Here is a 22,292-nt window from a genome sequence, read left to right as displayed (position 1 = left end):
TAATTGGTTGTTTAGTTTGTAAACATGCTGATAAATGCCATCACAATTACCCAGAGCTCAAGGCTACACCTTCACACATGTTTTGTCAGAACAGTAGTACAATATAAATTCAAATTATTCAAATGAAAAGTAGCACATTTTGGACTGAACTGAAACCATAAAATGTTTTTGCATGAAAAATGACAAAAGTTGGAGATAGAAGTATTAAGTGGCAGGAGAAAAAAATACTCAAATTCTAAGTATCTCTAATATGTGCTTTACTATGGAGTAGGCAGAAGCATTTACACCTTAATAACATCTGCCTGGCTACAATGTTTCTCACACCACCTTCTTTTAACCTGTGTTGACGCTTTCTTTGTGCAATTTACACTTTTGTAAATTTTGTAAATGGGGTCCGGAGTCTTCTCATACACCTAGAAAAAAATCCTTTATTGCAGTAAATGCTGGGCTCCTTGCTCAAACAAAATGGATACACAAAGATTGAATGTCTCTTGACCAACTTTGGGGAACTCTTTGTAGAGACTATGGTCTATGTCTACCTCGGTAAAATATGTATGTTTAATTTCTACACTTTGCCAGAGAGACAATGGTGGGGCCATCTATCTGTTAACATCGTCTTGAGCTCGGTCCATGTAGACCAGAACTTTGACTCAGACAAACAGGGTGAAGATTAAAGGAGTAAAATATTAAGATGGACTTGTTCACTTTTGTTTCAATTAATCTTTAACTCAAACTGTCTGGCTGACCTGACGGGTCAGTGAAAGGAGCAGGCGGGTTGCTGTTTGCACAATATCACTGTAATAGTACTGCATTACTGCAAACTGTTGAAACTGCATGAAAAATAACTTTTTAAACTTCCTCCACTGTTGCTTCACAGGCCAAAAGGTGACTGTACAGTAGGAAGAAGATTGACGCCTTTAAAGATAAATGGATTTGAGCAATCCTTTATTCTCCTCAGCTACAAAAAATTTGAAAAACAGTGCGAAACAATATGCAGTGTTGCTACAAAAGGTCACAGCATGCAGCACGTCCAGAACATTATGATGGAAGTATATGATGCCCATTCCCATGCTCTATTTATCTTTGCTTGTTGCATCAGTTTTTGGGTTGATAATTTTGTTACCCAATAATTAGTTTATACAGATTTGGTGCTAAATGTAACCGTTTTTGAACACTTAAGATTTGATAAATAGTTGTCAAAAATCCTTCCAAAATCCATGTTGTGATTTTGAAACCACTTTTGTTTCAATTAATCTTATACCCAAACTGTCCGGCTGACCTGACGGGTCAGTGAGAGGAGCAGTCGCGTTGCTGTTTGCACAATATCACTGTAATAGTACTGCATCACTGCAAACTGTTGAAACTGCATGAACAATAACTTTTTAAACTTCCTCCACTGTTGCTTCACAAGCCAAAAGATGACTGTACAGAATGAAGAAGATTGGGTCCTTTAAAGATAACATTTTCCTCAGCTACAAAAATGTACATGTATGTAAATGATGAGGGGGAGAGGGTATAAATATCGCTGCACTTCTATCAGAGACTTCATTTGGGATTGATCTCAAGCAGACTAACTCAGCAGCAATTAGAATACACAGTCTGGCTGATCAAAGCAGGTAAGGAAACCATCTTTCACAAAAGCAATTGTTTTTTTGTTTTATTATATTATAAGAATCTGTTTTTGTCTTCTTATGATTTACCTATTGGACTAGTCGTATATTGTCAGACCTGTCTTCGGCTATAGCACCTAATAATTTGGGGATAGGAAGAACAAAATGTCTGGGTTTAAAGCCCCGGCTGCAGGCACAGTGTCCTTGCAAAGCAGAAACAGAGGAAGGGAATCAGTAATGCACATCTGTTGAGCCAAACTGTTAAATATAAGTTTAGTTAAGAGTAACTTTTTATAGATCCGACATCACAAAGTGCTTAACAATAAAGACAAAAGCAGTGCAGACAATAGTGACACAATATAAGAGGAATAAATATAACATACAGATGAAAAGATGTGGAGGAACATACACTGTAAATAATTGAAAGGCAAACAAAACTATTTAAAATAATAAATAAAATGAAAATGTATCAGGTTGAGACTTTTTTTTTTAAATGCAACCTTCCTTAAACGTGTGACATTACGGAAATGTTTAAATATGAAGTTGTATGGCAATAAGCCAGAACGTCTACACAATGCTATCATCTGAAAACATGTCAAGCCAGTGTGACAATGCTGATTGATTCATGAGAGACTTTCATTTTGCACTTTTGAGATGTAGATACAGCATCTAAAATGAACATCCTTAAAGTGCAATTACTGATGCTAAAGTGCAATTACTGATGCATTTTTATTGTTATTAAACAAGAAAACTCTCCTTCTTTCTCTTTCTATTCAGACGAGATGAACCTTGTTCTCCTGATCACCATCACGTTTACTCTTGCCCTTGTTCGTGGGAACAATACGCCTTGTGCGCTTAACCTTGACAACAATGCGTACAACGTATTTGTTGGGAGACACATTGTTCACAACAACTTTAACAGAAACTCTAAGAGTGACTGGCAAATGTGAGTTAGGGGTTAAAGTTACAGTTGGTAGCTTTTCTAAAAAATAAAGTATTTCTCAAAACTTTAATTTCTACATGAGAAAGATGATCTGTGAAAAACTCCTGTTCCTCTGCCTCTTACTGGTACTCCTTGTGGCATAAGGGAAACAACCAATCAGAGTTGCAGCGTCAGTGACATCTCGGGAACTTTTTCACCTCAAATGTTTTCAGAAACATGTTTTAGTCTACAGTTTAGCTATGAATGAAAAAGTGAAGGAATACAGTTGAGCCAAAACCAAGCGCTGTTGAACAAACGTTTTTCACTTTCCTGCTAAACGGTAGCTTACACTAAAATGTGTTGATCAGAATTTGCGTGGTTTGACCATTTGCAGATCACCTGCTACCATTGACACCACCTTAGAGATTCCTCGGCTCTGATTGGGTGTTTTCCTTTGGCGTGCTGAGAAAAGCAAATACCCCTGTGAATTTCAGAGCAGTAGGTGGAGGCAGAGGAACATGATTTTTTATTTACGTACATGTTTCAGAGTGTCACAAAACTTGGTCTTACTTTATCATTGCCATCTCATTATACAGGTACATAAGGAACAGGGGACTCTGCGGCAGATTTAACCAGTCCTTCTTCGAGCCCGGGTCTCTGGGATACATCCAGCAGATCTGTCAAGGCAATGGCCGCCAGCTGATAAATCCTAGAGTAGGTAATTTATGCATCAGTCCCAATACCCTGCCATTTTATTATGTTGTGATTGACAACAATTGCGTAGTTCAAAGATTAGCTTCTTACTTGAATTATGTTGTTGTGGCTTGTGATATGCTTGTGAACCAGTGCCTTCCTGTCCATTTTGAGAGGTACACCGGCCAAATGCCAGATTTAAATGTTCATCCCTGCAAGTAAATGCTACTTAGAATAGGCCACATTTTTGGAGGTTAGTAGACATTGGAGTCCAGATGACGGGCTCATTATTGGCCTGAAATCTAAAACCTCTGTTGAGCTTAGCTAAACAACGCCTTTTTTGCTTACATAAGAAAACATTGTCATTGTCATTTTGTTCTTAAGCTACAATACATTCTCTGTTACATATTTGTTCTTACCATTTTGTGAGATGAGCATGATTAAAAAAACATGTGCCATGCAGGAACGGAAAAATAACATTTCATCTAAATACCATGGAGGTGATGAGTTAGAGTATTATAGCAAACACGTTTTTTCAACTGTTACTGAGTCTTACATTTCCTTTCTTGTACCTTAGCAAGTGCTTTAAACTTGTGTATGCTTTTCTTTGATGAGTTCAATTCCTAATGTCACTCTGTGTAATCGTCTTACTGTCAAACTACCAACATGGTTATTTATGTACTTTGTCATTACTGCGAGATTTTTGTAAATCTGTATTAAAGTCCTGTTTGTTTTGCATATTATCAAATAAATGGCTAGAGTTGTATCAATCAATATCTTTGAAATTTGAATCATATGTACTATAGCCTACAGAACTTGTACACACGTCTGCAAATCAGAGTTTTCCATCTTTTTCACCTCATTATCCTATTATTATTAAATGTTTTTTAACCTGGTAAATACCATTGAGATTCGAAAATCTCTTCAACTGAGCCCTGGCCAAGATAGCCGCAATCTTGTGTTTTAATCAACAAACTTAAAACATGTAAAATAAAAGAAATTGATTTGGTTTTATGGCATCTCAATGAACGGCAAGACTAAACTAGCGTGAGAGTGGTATCCATTCTCAGCAAGAAGGCTAATAATTACTCCTACTACCATTCCTTTGAATTTTATAAAATATGAAATATGTAAGATATGATCTATGTAAAATACATAAACTAAAGCTTTTAAATCAAGTCCATCTGTTTAATCTAATTTGCTAGTCAATTGTGCTTCTGAGTTAGTTATTATTTATTATAAGATTTATAAAAAATAGAAAAGAAATGATGACGCTATTGAATATTTTTGTTGTGGACGTCTGTCTTCGAGGTTGCACTTTGTGGACGGTCCCTGCGCCCTCGTCTCACACAGAGTCCGCTGCTGTTTGTCCAGGTCAGACGACCCATCGTTTTGATGAAAATGAGGTTGGAGCTCGTTGTCTATCTTACCACGGTAGGAAAGAGGCGTCGTTTGTGTTTTAATAACGTGTCGCAGATGAGTTATTGATCCCGGAAGTTGGAGTCTGGGAATATATTTCCATCTTTACCGGACTATACCGGACTGCGGATGATCATATCACGAGTTGCTGGGACGTTTCTCCACAGAGCAGCTGCTGTTTTTTTTTTATAAAGTGCGCAACAAGGAACGGCAGCTTCAACAGCGGCGACTTGATTTCCTTTTAGTCTCCAAAGCTTCCTATAACGGAGCTATTAAGTATCTGAACCACGTTGGTGCTTTCTCCAGAAGTATTCTGCCATAAATACATCCGTTATGATACTAATGTTTATTTCAACCAATGGCGGATGTTTCATTTCGCTGTTGGGGAAGACAGAAGCTAAAATTAAAAAAAGAATCCTGAAAATGCCCTGCATGTCTGTAAGTGAACATAGACCGTTAATATTAATATATATACAGTCTATGAAGTGATTATAGAGAAACACCCCAATCACCATAGGCTACTGTCTGGTGTTGGACAGTAGAAATGGTTGAGATAGGCTCCTGTAGGCAATTAGGCTAATTATTTTAAAAATAATTATATTGTTGCGTTAATGTTCATCTTACTGCTTATTACGTAACACTAGTGTCCGAATATTGTGTCGAATTGTGTTTTGATGCTTTGGCATCATTGTCACTGGAACTTTCATGCAAAAAGAGAGATATAGGCTAGATTCTAGCCTATATTGTCTTATCTCTCTCTCTCTCTCTCTCTCTCTCTCTCTCTCTCTTTACAGTGTAATGTTCTTCCGCAGATTTTCATCTAATCGCTAGATGAAAATCTGCGGAAGAACATTACACTGTAAATAAATCAATGGCAAATTAAACTGTTCATATATCATATTGTACTATACAAATGAGTAAAATAGAGATATTTGAGAAATAGGTTTATTTGATGCTGCTGAAATGCTTACATCTGGAAGTAACATGGCACAAATCTTTAAAAAAAAAAGATCTTCTCTTTAAAAAAAATTAAAGGCAGTGTGACAATACAGAATGAGACTTTTGCAATTCTTGGGTTTGAATTTGACTGGCGCGTTGATATTGTTTTTGAACAACAAACTGCTCAAAAGCTCTCCCTGTTTCTCTGTCTCTAGACAAGATGAACCTCGTTCTCCTGATCGCCGCCACGTTCGCTCTTGCTCTTGTTCAGGGGAACAATCAGCCTTGCCAGAGGAACAGCAACGACAATGCATACAACGAATTTGTTCTGAGACACGTCCTTCAGGAGTCCTTTAACAGATATTCAAGGACGGACTGGGCAACGTGAGTTAAAGAGTTCATTGAATCTGTTGTTACATTACATTACATGTCGTTTAGCTGACAGTTATATCCAAAGCGACTTACAATTGCTATAAATGTCAGAGGCTGCACGCTTCTGGAGCAACTAGAGGTTAAGTGTCTTACTCAGGGACACATTGGTTGATGTATCGCAGTAGGAATTGAACCCAGGTCTCCCTGTGTGCCATATCCCCCGCACCATCACCTCCCATTGTGAAACTACCACTTATTAGATCAAGATAAAACATTTCATAATGAATTCATGGTAATTATTTCATTTTTGATATCACACTACTGCTTTATTTACATGTCTGAAAGTGTCATGAATATAGGTTGCACTTTGTCATGCCGTTGACTCTGCAGTGAAACAACGATCTCATTGTACAGGTACATAATGAAGTATGGACTTTGCGACAGGCCGAGGCAGACCTTCATCAAGGGCAGGAATCAGGTAGATTTGGTGCAGACCTGTAACGGCTCCGGTCGCCCGCTGTTAAACAGTTACAACGGTAACTTCTGCATCAGTTCCATAACCATGCATGTATATGAGCTCAGCGTCGACAAGAATTGCAGAGTTATAAGTCTAGTGAGACGACGAAGATATGTGATTGTCGCTTGTGACAAAGTTGGAAACCTCTGCAGTCCCGTCTATTTCGAGAAGTACACCAACCAAAAGCACGACATGAGTGCTAGACCCTGCAGGCCTTAGAAAAGTCAAGTTCTTGGAGGTTAGAAGACATTGGATTCCAGATATCAGGCTCATTATTGGCCTGACCTCGAAAGCTCTCTGTCAAGCTTATGTAAAGGAAGTGTTTGGTTTAGCTTACATAAGAAAACGTTGCCATATGTCATTGTTCTTAAGATTTTTAAATTCTATGTTACACATTTGAGCCTGGTCATCATAACATCTTGTGACATGAGCACGACATAATCTTGTTAAGCACTTTGGTCAACTATGGTTTTTTTTTAACAATCAGAAATGGAAAAATGATTTTAAAAATTCCTCTTAGTTACATGGTGGAGATGAGTCACAGTATAATATTAAACACATTTTCCTCTGTTACAACCTTGTCAAAAAATGTTCAGTTTTGCGCATCTGACGACCAAACCCAAATTTTCCTAGCTAGCTACCACACATACCATATGACATCTTGGCCAAATTATACGGGTTATATCAGCAAAGAACTTAATTGAGATCATTGTTCCACATCCCACTACGATGCTCTGCATGAAATTTGGCAAAGATCGGCCATTAGGGGGCGCTACAATTGAAAACTGTTCACTGTTTTTTTTTTTTTTTGCCTTACTTGTCACCAAACCTAAAGGTTAATCCGTTCCTTGTCTACATGAAACGGTTGTAGTCTTCTCCTTCATGAGTTCATACTATTGTCACTCTGTATAAAGCTCTTACTGTCAAACTAATGTTCCCCTCATGTACATCCATGGTCTTCCTTCATTACTGTGAACCTTTGTTTTGGAATGTGTATTAAATCCTGTTTGTTTAGCGTTGTATATTCTCAAATAAATGGCTTAAAGTTGCATTAATCAATATCTTTAATTGGTTACATTGAATCATACTGTATGTTTGTTTTTGTTTTTAAATACAGAACTACAACCCACCTCTGCATGTCTAGTTTTCCATCTCTTTTAGCTCATTGTTTACAAAGTATGACATAGAAAATCAGAAACTAGCTGATAACACATTTTAAGCATTTGACAGGTAAAGACCAAATGTTTTCCCCAGGAGTTTGAAGAGAAAAAACTACTTAAAAACAAACACTAGAATTTCAAATATCTGACTCTGGGAAAGAGTGATAACCCGCTCCAAAACTGACTTAGTGACAGTGTAAAAAAAATGCTGAAGAATAAAGACGTAATTTAGATGACTTCCAATGTTAAATTAATTTAAATTCAAAACTTTTTGGGGTTTTAAGTGTAGCATTAGCAGCCACGTTCTGACCACTTATAATTTTACAACTTGGATTCATCATCCTTGTCTGACGTGAGTGTATTTTGATGTTACTCCAGTTCTGAAATCTCTGTGCTTCAGTCAGTCAAACTCTCTCAGGATGGAGAAGAGTGTATTTCATTAGTCAGTTTGGGAAATTCATCAACATTAAGATCATCCTTAATAAACAGTATTACCAACATTTACTGGCAATCAGTTAACCTTTGACATCTTAGAGCAAACATTTATCAGCTCTTTATTGATCTTACAGTTACTTTGCAAATATCCATGTCTTTCAGTTTGTGTAACAGCAAATAAACCCAAAATAATATGAGATTTTCTTAGTTTTGGTCGTCAGTAATTTATTGGAGCTTGGCTGCCATATCCAGATTAGAAGGAAGGACGATCAAATAAATGACCTACACTATAACAATCATTGATTTCAATCTCTGATGCAAGGGATAGAGATACTGTTGGGCTAAAACCGGAAAAACTAAAACTGTCTGAACATAGAGGTTGTCTGCATGAATGTAAGTGTGTCTGGGTGACCTTGGGCCATATCTCCCCTTTTTTATGTAAATAAATATCAATACATTTATAGGGTGATCGATGCAAATTAATGAAGAAGCAAAGTTGTTTGCAAATCACACTGTATTAAATTGGGCACATGAATTCTTACATTTTGGTTTCACGATACCTCTGCCACAACGTTTTGTTTGCATGTGTTACTTCAGTGCTTTCTATTATCAAGGGTTAGATTTAATGCAAATGAAATAACTTTCTACTTTTATGGACTGTTGGACCACCATCTGGTCCTTCTGTTAGAGGGGTAACAACTGAGCTGGACTGTACCACTGAGACTTGTTCCTTCCTGTTTGCATTCATCTTTCTCCCTCTGTCTCTGTAAAAACCTACAACCAACCAATGTGTTGAAAGCAGCAATAAAAGTTTATCAGTTCCCAACAAAACTCAGCTTCTCAGCATAACTAACCAAATGAAGCAATTGATTAAGTAATTGGATGTATTTCATCAGAATACACAAAATGCTGAATATATTCTCAAATACAATCTTAACTACAACTGCAAGCAGTTATGACGGGATCCAAGCCTCATCGCGTCAGTAGCCCCGATGACATGAGGAGTGCCCCAAAGCTTCAGAGGTTTCAGCCCCAAGGTCTGCGGTACTCTGCCGTATATATGCTGTATATTCCATAAATAAATATCCCATTAATACTCAACATTAAGTGAGTAGAAGGGCCAAAACTGGTCTACGTTAGCTACAGCACCCACCATCGCCGATCTTCGCCAAATTTGGTACAGAGCCTCAGAGTGGCATGTTTTAGCATGCAAAAGCTTGTACAGTTAAGGCTGTAGTTTTAGGTGGAGAAGAATTTTAAAAAGAAATCCTTACGAAAACTACTGGGGTTCCACAACCCTGCTGTGTGAACCGTGTAGCTTTGTTACCACGGTTCCTACAGCCTCGGGCTCGGACCCCTAACAATGTACTTTACCTTTGTTCTTCAGTTACTGAATCTGGGTTTCACTGGCAGCCAATCTGGTTTCACTGTTTTCCAGTCTGGTTTCCACAGAGCTGAGTTTTGCATGATCTGCTGATCTGTTGCAAGACATCACACATGTCAGGAAAGCATGGCCCTGATGTACTACTTATTTCTGTTTCAGTAGTATCAACTTGGGCCAAAGTCAGGCCACAGAACAGAGAAGCAAACAGTAAAATGGTAGACTTCATCTTCCAAGATGAACGTCACTCAGTCGCCTTCACTCTAACTGACGTGATCTCTCTGGCTGCTTATATTTTGTTCGAAATATTTTTAATTGTTAACATCCCCTTGAAAAAGGTTACTGATGATCCATGGCGCGCAGCTTTATTTATTAAACAAACACAATGAAACACAATGCACAAAATGTATCAATAATGTCTTGTTCAATTTCCCACCTGTTTTCTTTGTTCTGGCTGGCAGCAATATGAACTTATGGTTGTGCATGATAAAAGAAAACACAAAGTCAAACCTCAACATCTCCTGTTGCTCTAAATCTGTACACAATGTGATAGTCTGTGACAATGAATAGCTTAAAGGAAACATCTGTTTTTCATTCTTCATTCTTACCGATGTTCCACGGTGATGCTCAAGCTCCTGTGAACCAAACCTAGAAATAAATTCTACACGTGTCAATATGTTTCTAATTACTTTATTTTCAGCTTGTGCTTCTTCAGCATATATCTGAGCTGTCTTAGCTGTAAAAGCATGATGCACCAATTAATTCTGAATATATCAGAAAAGTTCACTAATATCCAAATACGAATCTTTTACTTAGTCAGTGGCTGTTTGTTCTGACATAAATCTGAGAGGTTGGAGGTGTGGTACATGTGGAACTCTAGCTTCAAGGAAACCGATGCAAAAATCTATGACCCTTATTGGGATTATTATTCAATATTGCTCTGGACGAATATTTTATATAATTATCATAATATTTGACACCAGTAACTTATCAATTTATTGGAGTAATCACTTTTTCACTAGAAAACAGCAGGTGTCAGTGTTAAAGGTAAAACACTCATCATTAAAGCATAAACATTTCAGTGTTGCTTTCCTCACCAACCCTTTCTTTGTGATATCTTTATATAATACAATATATCAAACTATGTCAGTGTTAGAAGAATAAAGCTGTGGACTTATTTTCGTTGTTGACCCCTGTTTTCAAAGTCTGCCTTTTCATTTATCAAAATGGAGATCGAAATTACCACGAGAGCAGAGAAAACATGATTTCCTACTGAGTGGCATGTTCTAAATGTTTGCACTAATCTTTGTCTCTTTCTATCTCTGTTAAACATCAAAACCGAACAATGTGTTGGGAACAATAATGAATTCTTTTTTATTCAGTGTTTTTCAATTAAAGTACAGCATACATTTAGCATAAATCAAATGGAGCAATGTTTAAAAAACAATCTCATTTTTCAGACTTTATTACATCAGCAAAAGCCTTCATTTAAACCTAACACTAACCCATCATCATTTCAAAATGCTATGGCAATGATGTGGTGCTATGAGATGTTTACATCTATCTTCACACAGAAATGAAGAGATTTATGAGATATAAGTTGATTCTCACATTTGAGTGACCAGAAAACCACTGAAGGTTGTGTGTAAGTCAGATCCCCAAACGTGTGAGTTTGCAGCCAAGCGCACGTACACCTGGTCTCTTTGCTGCAGCTGCAGGAATACTGCGTTTCCTCCGTTATCAGCACCGTCATATTGTGTAATGTGATCACTGGTCATGACCACCAAGTCATCGTTCTTGTACAGGAACAGCTTTCCCTCTCTGTCTCCTCCAGCATGACAGAAGATAGTAAAATAGTAAACACCTGCAACAGGTGCAGTGAAGATACCTGTGGAAACAGCACACAACAGCACTAAAATATGTTTTTTTTTTTCTTCACATGGATAGATCCAGTGTGGTCGTCGAGTGATTAGTAGACAGGAAGGCACTCAGGCAGTCTATTTTTCTGATGTTTTTCGGTAACGTGTTGGTTCTTGATAGATTTATGTATTGTGTGTTACCTTCTTTGCTTAACATGCATCTTTTTCTGATAGCTACTGTGTTTTTGTGTTGTTTTGGCATGAATGGAGAGAAATCTCTCTCTCTCTTTCCCTCTCTCTCTCCTCATGGCCTAAGCAGAACGAGATGTGAATTTGTTTGTGTGCTGATCAATCATAGCCTTGTTATTTTTCAGTTTCTGATGTTGGATTAGGGAGGACCCCATGCCCACCTTTCTTTAGTATTTATTTTGGGGGTCACATTAAAATACAATCCTCATTTATCAGTAAGTCCTTGTCTTGTGAATTATTTAACTTACCTTTTTAAAATGAAAACCTTTCCGGCACACAAATCAAAACCTTGACAACTTGTATTCAATTTCATTCATAGCCTTCAGTAACGCTATTAATGTGCAAACCACAGGCATCATTTGGACAGTCTTCATGTAGTTACATAGTCACTATAGTCATAACCACTACAGTGCTCCATCAACTATTTTTGATGGGGAATTAAACTTCAAGTCTTTGTCACGAATGACCTCCGTGATCGATTCTTCTGGGCTTTCGTTGAAGCAACCAATGGAAAAGAGGTATTTGACAGTACAAACTTTATTGTGTTGTTAAGCTCAGTGGATGAGCTATGGTGAAATAATAATTTAGTTACTGGGAACTCAATTTGTATCAATCATTAATGTTATTCATCATCTTCCAAATTGATTCACTGCGCTCTGAACTCTAAATAATCTGATTTATTTGGCTGCTTTGATGTGGGGCTTTACTGTTGTTATCTTTATCATTTTTATTGTTAAGGTCGGTGGAAGAGCAATGAGGAAAACTGGCAGATCAATTTTATCAATCATTAGTGTGTCCAAACCTCTTAACAGTGGCTGTTTTCCTGACATAAAGGTTGGAGGTGTGGTAAATTTTTAGGGAATTTTAGCTTCAAGGAAACAATAGCAAAATATCGAACGCTCATTTCTTTTCATGACTTGTTATTGAAATTATGAATCCATATTTCCCAGGAACTACATTTAATATCACTACCATAATAACTCCCACCAGTAATTTATCTATTGATTGAACAATAGGTTTTGCTGTAATCCTCTTTTTCTTTAGAACATTCCAGGTACCTGTGTTAAAGGTACCACACTAATATTTGTGCATTTGTGTTCCAGTTGTCATCGACCCTTTCTTTGTGATATACTGTATATATATATATATATATATATATATATATATATATATATATATATATATATCTGAGAGGTTAGATGTGTGATGCGTTTATGGGAACTCTAGCTTCTAGGGAAAAGTTGCAGAAATCAATTAATCAAATCTTTTTCTCATTTTATGACTTGTTTTTGAGATTGCTAAAGCATATTGCCCTGGACCGTAGATTATTGACAGGCATATAAACAGACTATGATCCATGACATGAAATAAAAACATAAAGATTAGTCTGACCGGCGTCCTGTCCAGGATGTAACTCGTCTGTCGCCCAATGTCAGGTGGGATCGGCTTGACTTTGTTACCCTCCAAGGCATGAGAGAGTATAGATATTGGATTGCATTCTCACTTAAGTTTTTAATTTAAAAAAGTTGAAAGGATTAACAATCTACACAAGGACAATCGAAAGTCTATTTTGTCGTTTATTTGTGATAATTTGAATGAGTTAAAATGAACCTACAGCGTTTTAAATACTTTCATCACTTAAGACAGAGATACAAAACGATAAACAAAAAAGAAATATATACATGGTTTCAGATCTGTTAAGCCATTTAAAATTGTGATCATAATGACAAATTAACCTTATTTACTGTCTCAATCCTGATTGACCAAAAAACCGCTGAAGGTGGTGATTGCATTGTTTCCCCACACATTAGTATTTGCCCCTAAGCGTATGAACACCTGGTCCCCTTGCTGCAGCTGCATGAACACTGCGTTGCCTCCGTTATCAGCCCCGTCATTCAGTGTTTGGTGGTCATAGGCTGTCACAACACTCTGGCTGTTCTTGATGAGGACTAGACTCACTGGGTGTGATCCTCCGGCATGATAATAAAAGGTGAAGTAGTAAAGGCCTGTAACGGGCGCAGCGAAGATACCTGTGGAAACAATGTTTTATTCCAACAACGTTCTGAAACAGCTTTGAAGAAGTCCTTGAACATTTCTTGGAGAATGTTTTGGTGGATCACATTTAAAGTGCAATCTCTATTTATTGCAACATTCTATAGCAATTCAATTAATCTTTATACTTTAGGCCGCTGGACCTCTTTCTATCATAGCATAAACACAACTTTCCAACAGACACATTTCAGTTTATTCGATTTCAAACAGGGAGTCTAAAGCAGGGATTCTCAGCTGAACATTGTCCAATTCACAATTTTTCTAAAATGGGTATGTGATTGTTTTGAGTGATTGTTTTTTTTCAAACAATGGTCTTTTAGAAAAAGATTATAGTTGTGTCTGTAAGATGTGTGTATGAGAGTATGGTATTGTATGTGAGAGAGAATAGTAGTGTATGTGAGAGAGTATAGTATTGTAAGGGTGAGAGTATAGTAGTGTGTGTGTGAGAGTATAGCATTGTATGTGAGAGAGTTTGATTCAAATGGAGGGGAGTTTGATTACTCAGCTCCTGATTGGTTGACTAAGAAGAATATTTTACTGTACTTGACTTACTTTCTGAACCTGGAAGGCTTCATTGCCTCTTTTAATATGTAATGAATCAGATTAGAGTGTAGTCTGATCCAATATGCCGGCAATGGATTATTTGTCATATATCATTGAAGAAAATAATGTAGAGTTTGTTTTCTGTTATAAAGTTTAGTGTTGTTAAGTCAACTATAATTTGTTGATTTGTTTCTCCCATATTTTTGTTGGTGTCCTTAGGTGTCCGAATGTACATATTTGGATGAACTGCAACAAGGGGTTGTCAATCCCAACTAAAATGTTCTGCATTGTTGAGAACACCTCTCAGCCACAGTTGAAGAGGCGTTTGTGATCCCTGTGTTAATAATCTGTGGTTGTTCCACTGATTCCTGAATTTTTAAGCTGCCCTTTGAACTCTTGGCAAGTACAGTAGATGTGGTGTAGACAAAATAAGTGTCGTTCATTTGTGGAGTCCAGTATGCCCTCATTTTCTGTGAAGGAGAAAAGAGCACTGTAATAGACAGAGACAACTCTTTTTAACTCTGGCCATGACCACTCAATCCTCTGGTTGTGAGCACTGCGTCCAGTGATGATACCTATATTTAAAACTTTTCTGTCCAGAATATAGTGGGCAACCCCGGTGATCTCCATGCCATGATCACAGCATATTCTCAAGGGAAGGCCCACATTTTCCACACCGAGCACGAAAATTGATGCTCTACTGTTATTTAGACACTGCAAGTAGATGATGGTCCTGTTAAAGCTGTCAACATATCCATTATAGACCATTCTCCACCTGACCAGTTTATGGTTTCCATCTATATGCCTATTGAAAGAAAATCTGATAATTCACTTTTTACCATGTAATGAAGAGATAAGGTTGCGTGTTTGAAGTGCCGCACGGACATATCTTTCCCCTGAATATAGAGTGGTTTGAAGGATCTCTGATCACGTTACCCAACACCTCAACAGATATTGCTGTAGAGCCGAGGAAACCAATTTGTAACTGCTGTCTGTGACGATACAGTGTCCTACTGATTTCAAAGCATACAGATTTTAGTTCCCAATTCAGGCCAAAGGCCAAACGTAGGCAATTTGTTGATGTACTATATTGTATGGAGGGCGACCAGGATGACCAGTTGTGATAGTTGGTACTCCTAAGGTCAACATGCTCCGTTCCACTGACCATGAGTTCTGACAGGAATTTATGATGTATTGAATACAGGCATGAAGTGCCTCCAGGACACTAAATGTTCCCTGATTGTCACCCTCTTCAAATTGCTTATTAATTGAGAGCAAAAAAGAGATTGTCTGAGTATAACCATTAAGCTCAGAAATTAATCTTTACAAAATTATACTGTCATGTCGCAAATTGTCAGTTTCCCACACAATTCTCTGAAGACACCGCAGTGTATCAGTGAAAAAAGGTAGCAATGTTTTCCTCATTACCCTTTACATCCACACAAAAAAACTAAGAAGAAATACTCCTGACATTTTTTGTCCTACAAGGTTGTTTTTGTCCTTAGTTTCTGCTGTTTGATTTAAATGTTCCTTGTTCATCTGAGTTGGTGTTAGCTGTACTTTCAAAGCAGCAAGCTGGATGATGATAACTCAAAATGGCCCCTTTAGCCAATGAGGAATTTTTTAGCCAATCAATCCGATTGATCAAACCAACTTCCTTTTCAACTATGCTCTCTCATACACACTTCTATACTCTCTCACACACAACTATGCACTCACTCACACACAACTATACTTTTTCTCTCACAAACAGTACACTACTATACTCTCTCTCATACAATGCTGTACTCCCACATACACACACACACACACACACACACACACACACAAACACACACACACACACACACACACACAAACACACACACACACTACTATTCTCTCTCACATACACCACTGTACCCTCTCATACATATATTTAAAAGGATTATAATAGTGTGTGTATGAGTAGTGGTAAATATGCAAGATCATGATAGTGTGTATTAGACAGAAGTATGAATCATTTCCTAGGTGGCTTCTCATATTAAGAGCCTATACTCTGCGTTGTTGTAGTATCAACAGGGATTAAGGCATTTACCATTTACATTAGCCTACTGTTAATCAGTCATCACTTAATTTCACATTGTATCACCTTGTTATGATATAAGAAGTGATCCAGACGGGGGCCAAACATAATGTGCCACATGAAGAGACAGTGCAGCACATGACAGTAGCAACAGCTGAGAAGATTTGGGTCTGTGGTGACCAGGTCCACCACACACACACACACACACACACACACAAACACACACACGGCTCAGAGTGGGGCTCTCCGAGCTCTTGAGGCCAGCCACTGGAGGAGATCTGATAACGTTTTTTAAATTACCTAAGTTTGTATAGTGTTGGGTTTATGAAGTAAGACAATGTATTTTTTAGATGACATCAGTACTACTGTATACTCACCAGTATGTTCATTGTAGGCATTGCCAATGTTTGTTATCACCGTTTTGTAGATTAAAGTTGTGTCTGTGTTGAAGGGTCCAATTTGTTGTCCATTCCCACCTATTGCAGCACTGAATGCTATCTTGGTTGTTTCTGTGTCAAACAAACCATTGTAATCACATTATTTTTGTAAATGTATTTCCATACTTCTTCATTTCATTTCATTTATTCCATCACATCTAAGAAATATCCACTGATGTATTTTATGAATCAGAGCAAACATTTTACTTTACCTTTTTTCTTCAGTTCAAGGATCTGGTTTTCACTATCCTTCAGCCTGGTTTCCATAATTCCCAGTTTTTCTCTCAGGGAACCAAACTCTTTCAGGAGATTACACGTGTCAGGGAAGCATGACTGTGTTTCACTAGTTTTTTCTGTTTCAGGAGTATTACCATCATCTTGGGCCAAAATCAGGCCACAGAACAGAGAAACCAACGATAAAATGGTACACCTCATGTTCCAAGTTGATTCAACTTTGCTCAGTTGCTAACTGATATGTTGCTGGCTGCTTTCATATTGTTTAGAGATGACCTGCTAATTTTTAACATGCCCTTGCAAAACAAGGCTTATTGTGCAATGAGAGTATCTGCAATGTATTACTAACATTTACTGGCAATTAGTTAACCTTTGATATCCTAGAGTAAACAGACACATTTCTTATCGATCTTTTAGTAACATCACAAAGATGCATGTGTTTTAGTTGGTATTGTAGCAAATCAATCAAGAAATATAGATATGTATTCATATTATTATAGACTAAAGAAAACCCCTCTCTTCCCTGGTGAATGTTTCAGGATTGTAGGCCACCACAAACCACTATTTAAGTTTCCCTTCTGGTTTGAAGAGGCCTTTGTCACAATGTAATCTCTATGTGGGTTACTTATCTTACATCGGGATATAAACAGTGCAGATATTACTGATATGATCTGAAGCTTGCAGCTTATTTATTAAACTGTTTCACAAAACTCACACATTCATTTACAATAATACATTTGTAAAAATTAAATGAATCAATTTAATGGTTAATTCCATTTTCCAGTCAGAATAAAACAACAATCTTAATGACATCATGAATTGTAAATTTAAATGAGGGTTTTGCCCCTGCTCTTTGCTTTTTTCACGTTTTGGTTACATTCCCACAGAAATTAAGATAAGTGTTGAGGTATCTAATTAAAGTTCATTCGCACAATAAAGCTTTCATCCTTGTAACACAATGTACAGTAGTGCATTTAACAGGACAGACTTGTTTGATTTTTTCTGTGAATTTACAATAGGACAAACATCCTTCTCTCTTAATGGACTATTTAATGTTAATGACTGAATGCTTAATTTTACTGTATATCTTTTTGCGTTATTGATGTGTAAGCATACCCTGACCCAAATCCAGATGTTGGATCTGGGAACTCACAAATGGCAGGGCTCAATCTGAGGGGTGGGATAAACAGTTCTCTTTCAGATTACCTCTGCACGCAATAGGATATAGCTACAACCAACCAGAGCACATGCTGATAGATTAAATTTATGGTTTGAAGAGGTCGGCAGTCAGCATGACACAAACCAACACTTCACACTAAGACAAAAACATAAACTATGCAGACAACAGGCAAAAACCTTAGCTGTTGTCATCACAACAACATGGTTATTAAACAGTAGTATTCATACATTTCTAGATTGATAATGTTAACGTTGAAAATATACAGTAACAATGTTTAGTAAATTATGCAATTCTTTGCATTGCTAATAGCTATGTTATTAGATAAACCCACATTTGACCCAAAAACAGTCTATCAATCATCAAATTTGTCATTTTAAAAGCAATAACTGGCCTGTCTGCAACTAATTTCCAAAAGTCGATGGATATATTTATGATCTTTCTTATCTTTTTAACAATATGTCTCATTAAGCATTATGCTTTAAAGGTAAACATTGTCTTTAAACCGTGTTTTGTGCCAAACGCTGAATCCAAAGTTCCTGCTGTCTATTGTGCACAGATGCTAGGTTTGCTATGGCTATGTACAGTGGTTTTGTTGACAGAAGTAACTGTGCTTTTTGGTGTTGCACTAATCATTGTTTCTTTAACTGTCTATGTAATCACTCCGCCCAAGTAGCACTGCAATGCCTTTCTGAGAATATAGTTCCAAGTTTGTATGCAGTTAGAAGATGGCCATGTCTCATGTGACCTTGTTATTTGTACACCCTGTGACTATACAAATTACAACATGTACTGTAAATAGGAACATGTTGGTGTCATTTTGTCACTTATTTGAAGCAGTAGCTAGCTGGAACCAGTTACCTGCAGGATCTTTGCTAGGCTAAGCTAATGCTGGGGGCGTCAGACAGAGTTACAGAACGTTCAGTGATGAGAAGGTTATGTATCGTATCGACTTGTCTAACTCTGGTGGTTACGGTGAACAAGCTGAAGTCCCAATAAGTCGATCTGTTCCTTTAATGCTTACGGTAGACCTAGGCTAGATAATCAAAATCCTTGTGGAGTAAACAAATGGAATTCTGGTTTAGGTTTGTTGTCAGTTGAGAAGCCAGCCACAGGGTTCTGCAGTTGCCTAGCAACGGTGCTGAGCTGCAGCCATTGGTCGGCTGTGCTGGGTTTTGACCTCTGACATCAGATTCTAAAAGGGCTTTGATGCTTTTTGATGTGATGTAATACAACTTTCCCTATATATATAGACCCACATAAAATTTAAGCCACTCCAATTTCTATCCGTAGAGCTGAAGCAAGGTTATTTTGAGACCAGATTATAACTTGATACAACACAAAACTAAAAAATCTGTAGGCTAGTAAATACCTCTTTCGATACCACTGGAAGAAGAGCAAGAGTCCTTGAAACATAAAACAGGATTTTTTTTTATCTCACACAGTGCTGGTACAGAAAAAGTCAACCAATACAGTTGATTTGAACAATTATCATGTCTGGAGCAGAAATATCACAGACACAGGACATGCCTGAGGTTACAGGAGATACTGTTCGCCCACTGATTGAATCCTTTTTTAAAAGGATAACACCAGAACAGTGGGAATCATTGAAATCCTGCACCCCCGATGATGCCACTAAAATTATGGTGGCTGACCTGCTTTTGGACATAATAACATTGTTGTCAAAGATCTGGTTGGTGAATCTTAGGAGCAGAAATGCAGCTGCGTCTGAGGAGTGGCTGGTTTCTGAGGAGCGTGTCACGTCCAGTCTGGGCGACATACTCTTTCGGAGTTTTGCCGGGGCTCTGAATGCTGAGGACCATGTCGAGTGTGTCAGCTCACGGCGCTTGACAGGTTTGGTCGGTAAAGAGATTGTTCAAAGCGTCAAATCTGCTCTCTCCACTACTATGTGCACCACAGAGCCTGTGATAATTCAGCACATCACTCCCCCTCGCAGGCTTAATGCTATGGTTGGTCACGTCTGCAAAATGGTAAAAGCTTTCACAGCCAAGATAAAAACGTTGTGCTCGGCTCAAACCTGTATGGCGACAAAGAGTCATACCAGTCCCACGCAGAAAACAGAACAGATGCCCTTCCAGGGAGAAGTGACAGAAGGCATGGAGCCAGAAGACACTGTTGACCAGACAGAACATGAGACCGAAGGCATGGAGCCAAAAGACACTGACGACTGCATCCAATCACCAGTTACAGCTGTGGAACCAGAATTCCCTGAGATCATCTCATCAGACAACAGTGTGATCGAGATTCCAATATTGACGTCTGTCGAAGATATAATCAGGACTGAGTTGATAACGATAATTGATCCTCTTTTGGATCAAGTGCCGGACTTCAAGTATCAGCTGATACAATCTGAATGCTCTCGGGAGATTGAAGAGGTTGCAGAAGAAATCGCTCGGTCAATAACTCAAATCAAGAGTTTGGACGAGGCAGAAGCTGCAAGTCCACAGTACCAACAGAAGCTCAAGCTGATTGTAAAAGCAATAGCGAGCAAGATCAAGTCCTTTTTCACAATGCACTTGGCCAAAGCTTGGTATTATCGTATATTGGAGGAGCTCAAGGCCAAATTCCTCAAGCAATCAAACGATGAAAGCGAGTACTCCAGACAGACTGCCATAGAGACATTTGACTCTCTGCTTCAGACTGAGGATGGTAACAAATCACAGCATGGGAATGTGGTTGATGTGATTCAGAAGTTTGAGAATATGACCCCTGGAAAAAGCATGACATTCACACAGAAATTTACTGATCTTCTCTATAGGGACATCACACGTGGAATCGCGCCCAATTTGATCCCAGAACCAATGACAGGGAAGTCATGCAGTAATGTAATTGTTCCTGATTCACATGCTGACATGTACGCTGAAATTCGAAACAAAGTGTGGAATTTCATGGGACTGATGGGGTGGTGGCTGAAAACTCAGATCGGCAGCCACGGTGATAGGGTGGCTAACAAAATATTAAAAGAAGAGTCACTGGCAGCACCGCAGCTACCGAAGGTCAGCATCACAGAGAAGCATGTGGCAACTGCTCCAGCTCCTAGCTCAGTATGTGAGGAGACACGTGCCGTTCCTGAACCGGATGCAACAGCACAGGAAGAACGTAGGAAAGCATTCATCCAGATGTTCATAGAGAAGCTGGTTTCTCGGATATACAGAAAAACCAAAGTGAACTGGTCTATTGGAAACCCAGAGGACAACGTTTACCATCTGTTCAATAGAACATGGGCAGACGTCAAGGGTGTAGATTTTGATACTACCCAAAAAACGGTCAAAAACCTTGACAAGGCCATTTTCCAGGACTTGTGTAAGAAATGCGGCTGTGCAGACAAGGTGCTGATCTCCATGCGTCTAAAAGATCCGGCACTGGAAAGATGTATTGTCTACCATGTCAAAGATTATCTGATGACACCACCAAAAAAGCGTAGCACCATCTGCAGGTTCTTCCTATCTGTGGGAAAAGCCATCTCCACTACCTGCAGACGTAGAGATACGCCGAGAGACATGCCAGTGTAACGGTATTTTTTCTACAAAGTTAGGGTTTTCTCCGGGTGCTCCGAGAGTTTCTCCCACATTCAATAAAATGAAGAAAAAAAAACATTTGCAGCAAAGGGCTCCAGTCCTGCCTCACATCCAGGTTACCATCTCCTCCACTGGGAGACCCATGGAGCAGGAGGTTACCTAGATTGGGGGCAGAACGTGAGCTCTCAGGGCCACCTCAGTGGTCAACAGTGGCACCTCACAGCTAGAAGGCGAGGGTTCAGTGATTTGTCCCGAGCCTTTCTGAGTTTGTGTCCTGTCTACTGTGGTGCAAAGTTAGGGTTTATCCCGGGTGCTCCGGTTTCTTCCCACAGTGAGTGGGACAGTAACATCTAACTGATTTAATAAATATAAAATAAAATTGGCTTAATTTCTGTCATCATTTGCTGTAAGAGCTAATACGCAACTCAGAATGAAACTCTGCTGATTGTGGCCTGAGATCACTGATGGTCAGATATTCTAAATAATTATCAAAGATAGGCTACACAAAAAAGTTCAACAAAGCAGAAAGATTTGGAGCTTATTAAAGGTCCCATGGCATGAAAATCTCACTTTAAGTATCTTACAAAAGAAAACCTGTCTCTTATATACAGTTGCTTATCCTGCCAAAACCCTGATCTGAGGTCACACACACTGACCATGCACGAAAACGCAAAGACAAATATATATAT

General features: G+C 38.3%; 3 protein-coding genes and 1 long non-coding RNA gene across 5 annotated transcripts; 3 read left to right on the top strand and 1 right to left on the bottom strand.

Annotated features, from left to right (window-relative positions):
- Positions 1-1,544: 1,544 nt before the first annotated feature.
- On the top strand, positions 1,545-3,631 carry LOC117935105. Its single transcript, XR_004654667.1, has 3 exons — positions 1,545-1,616; positions 2,388-2,556; positions 3,129-3,631. It is a non-coding gene; the product is annotated as an uncharacterized LOC117935105 (long non-coding RNA).
- Positions 3,632-4,493: 862 nt separating this feature from the next.
- Positions 4,494-7,041, top strand: LOC117935211. Its single transcript, XM_034857350.1, has 3 exons — positions 4,494-4,659; positions 5,799-5,967; positions 6,370-7,041. Exons 1-3 carry the CDS (start codon positions 4,494-4,496, stop codon positions 6,689-6,691), a joined length of 657 nt encoding a protein of 218 aa, XP_034713241.1. The 3' UTR covers positions 6,692-7,041.
- Positions 7,042-10,966: 3,925 nt separating this feature from the next.
- Positions 10,967-17,164, bottom strand: LOC117935078 (complement C1q tumor necrosis factor-related protein 3-like). Of its 2 annotated transcripts, none has more exons than XM_034857232.1 (3): positions 16,866-17,156; positions 16,601-16,725; positions 10,967-11,343 (listed from the first exon to the last, which is right to left on the bottom strand). In XM_034857232.1, exons 1-3 carry the CDS (start codon positions 17,086-17,088, stop codon positions 11,056-11,058), a joined length of 636 nt encoding a protein of 211 aa, XP_034713123.1. In that variant the 5' UTR covers positions 17,089-17,156; the 3' UTR covers positions 10,967-11,055. The 2 variants fall into 2 exon arrangements, with proteins under 2 accessions (XP_034713123.1, XP_034713122.1); XM_034857231.1 differs by lacking the exon at positions 10,967-11,343 and adding an exon at positions 13,134-13,586 and having other exon boundaries at positions 16,594-16,725; positions 16,866-17,164.
- Positions 17,165-19,332: 2,168 nt separating this feature from the next.
- Positions 19,333-21,671, top strand: LOC117935014. The gene is made up of 2 exons (XM_034857104.1): positions 19,333-20,179; positions 20,228-21,671. Exons 1-2 carry the CDS (start codon positions 19,558-19,560, stop codon positions 21,595-21,597), a joined length of 1,992 nt encoding a protein of 663 aa, XP_034712995.1. The 5' UTR covers positions 19,333-19,557; the 3' UTR covers positions 21,598-21,671.
- Positions 21,672-22,292: the final 621 nt, after the last annotated feature.

The sequence above is a fragment of the Etheostoma cragini genome, chromosome 19 (assembly GCF_013103735.1).
Source record: "Etheostoma cragini isolate CJK2018 chromosome 19, CSU_Ecrag_1.0, whole genome shotgun sequence".
Classification (NCBI taxonomy): Eukaryota; Metazoa; Chordata; class Actinopteri; order Perciformes; family Percidae; genus Etheostoma; species Etheostoma cragini.
This window is presented reverse-complemented; position numbering and strand designations above follow the sequence as displayed.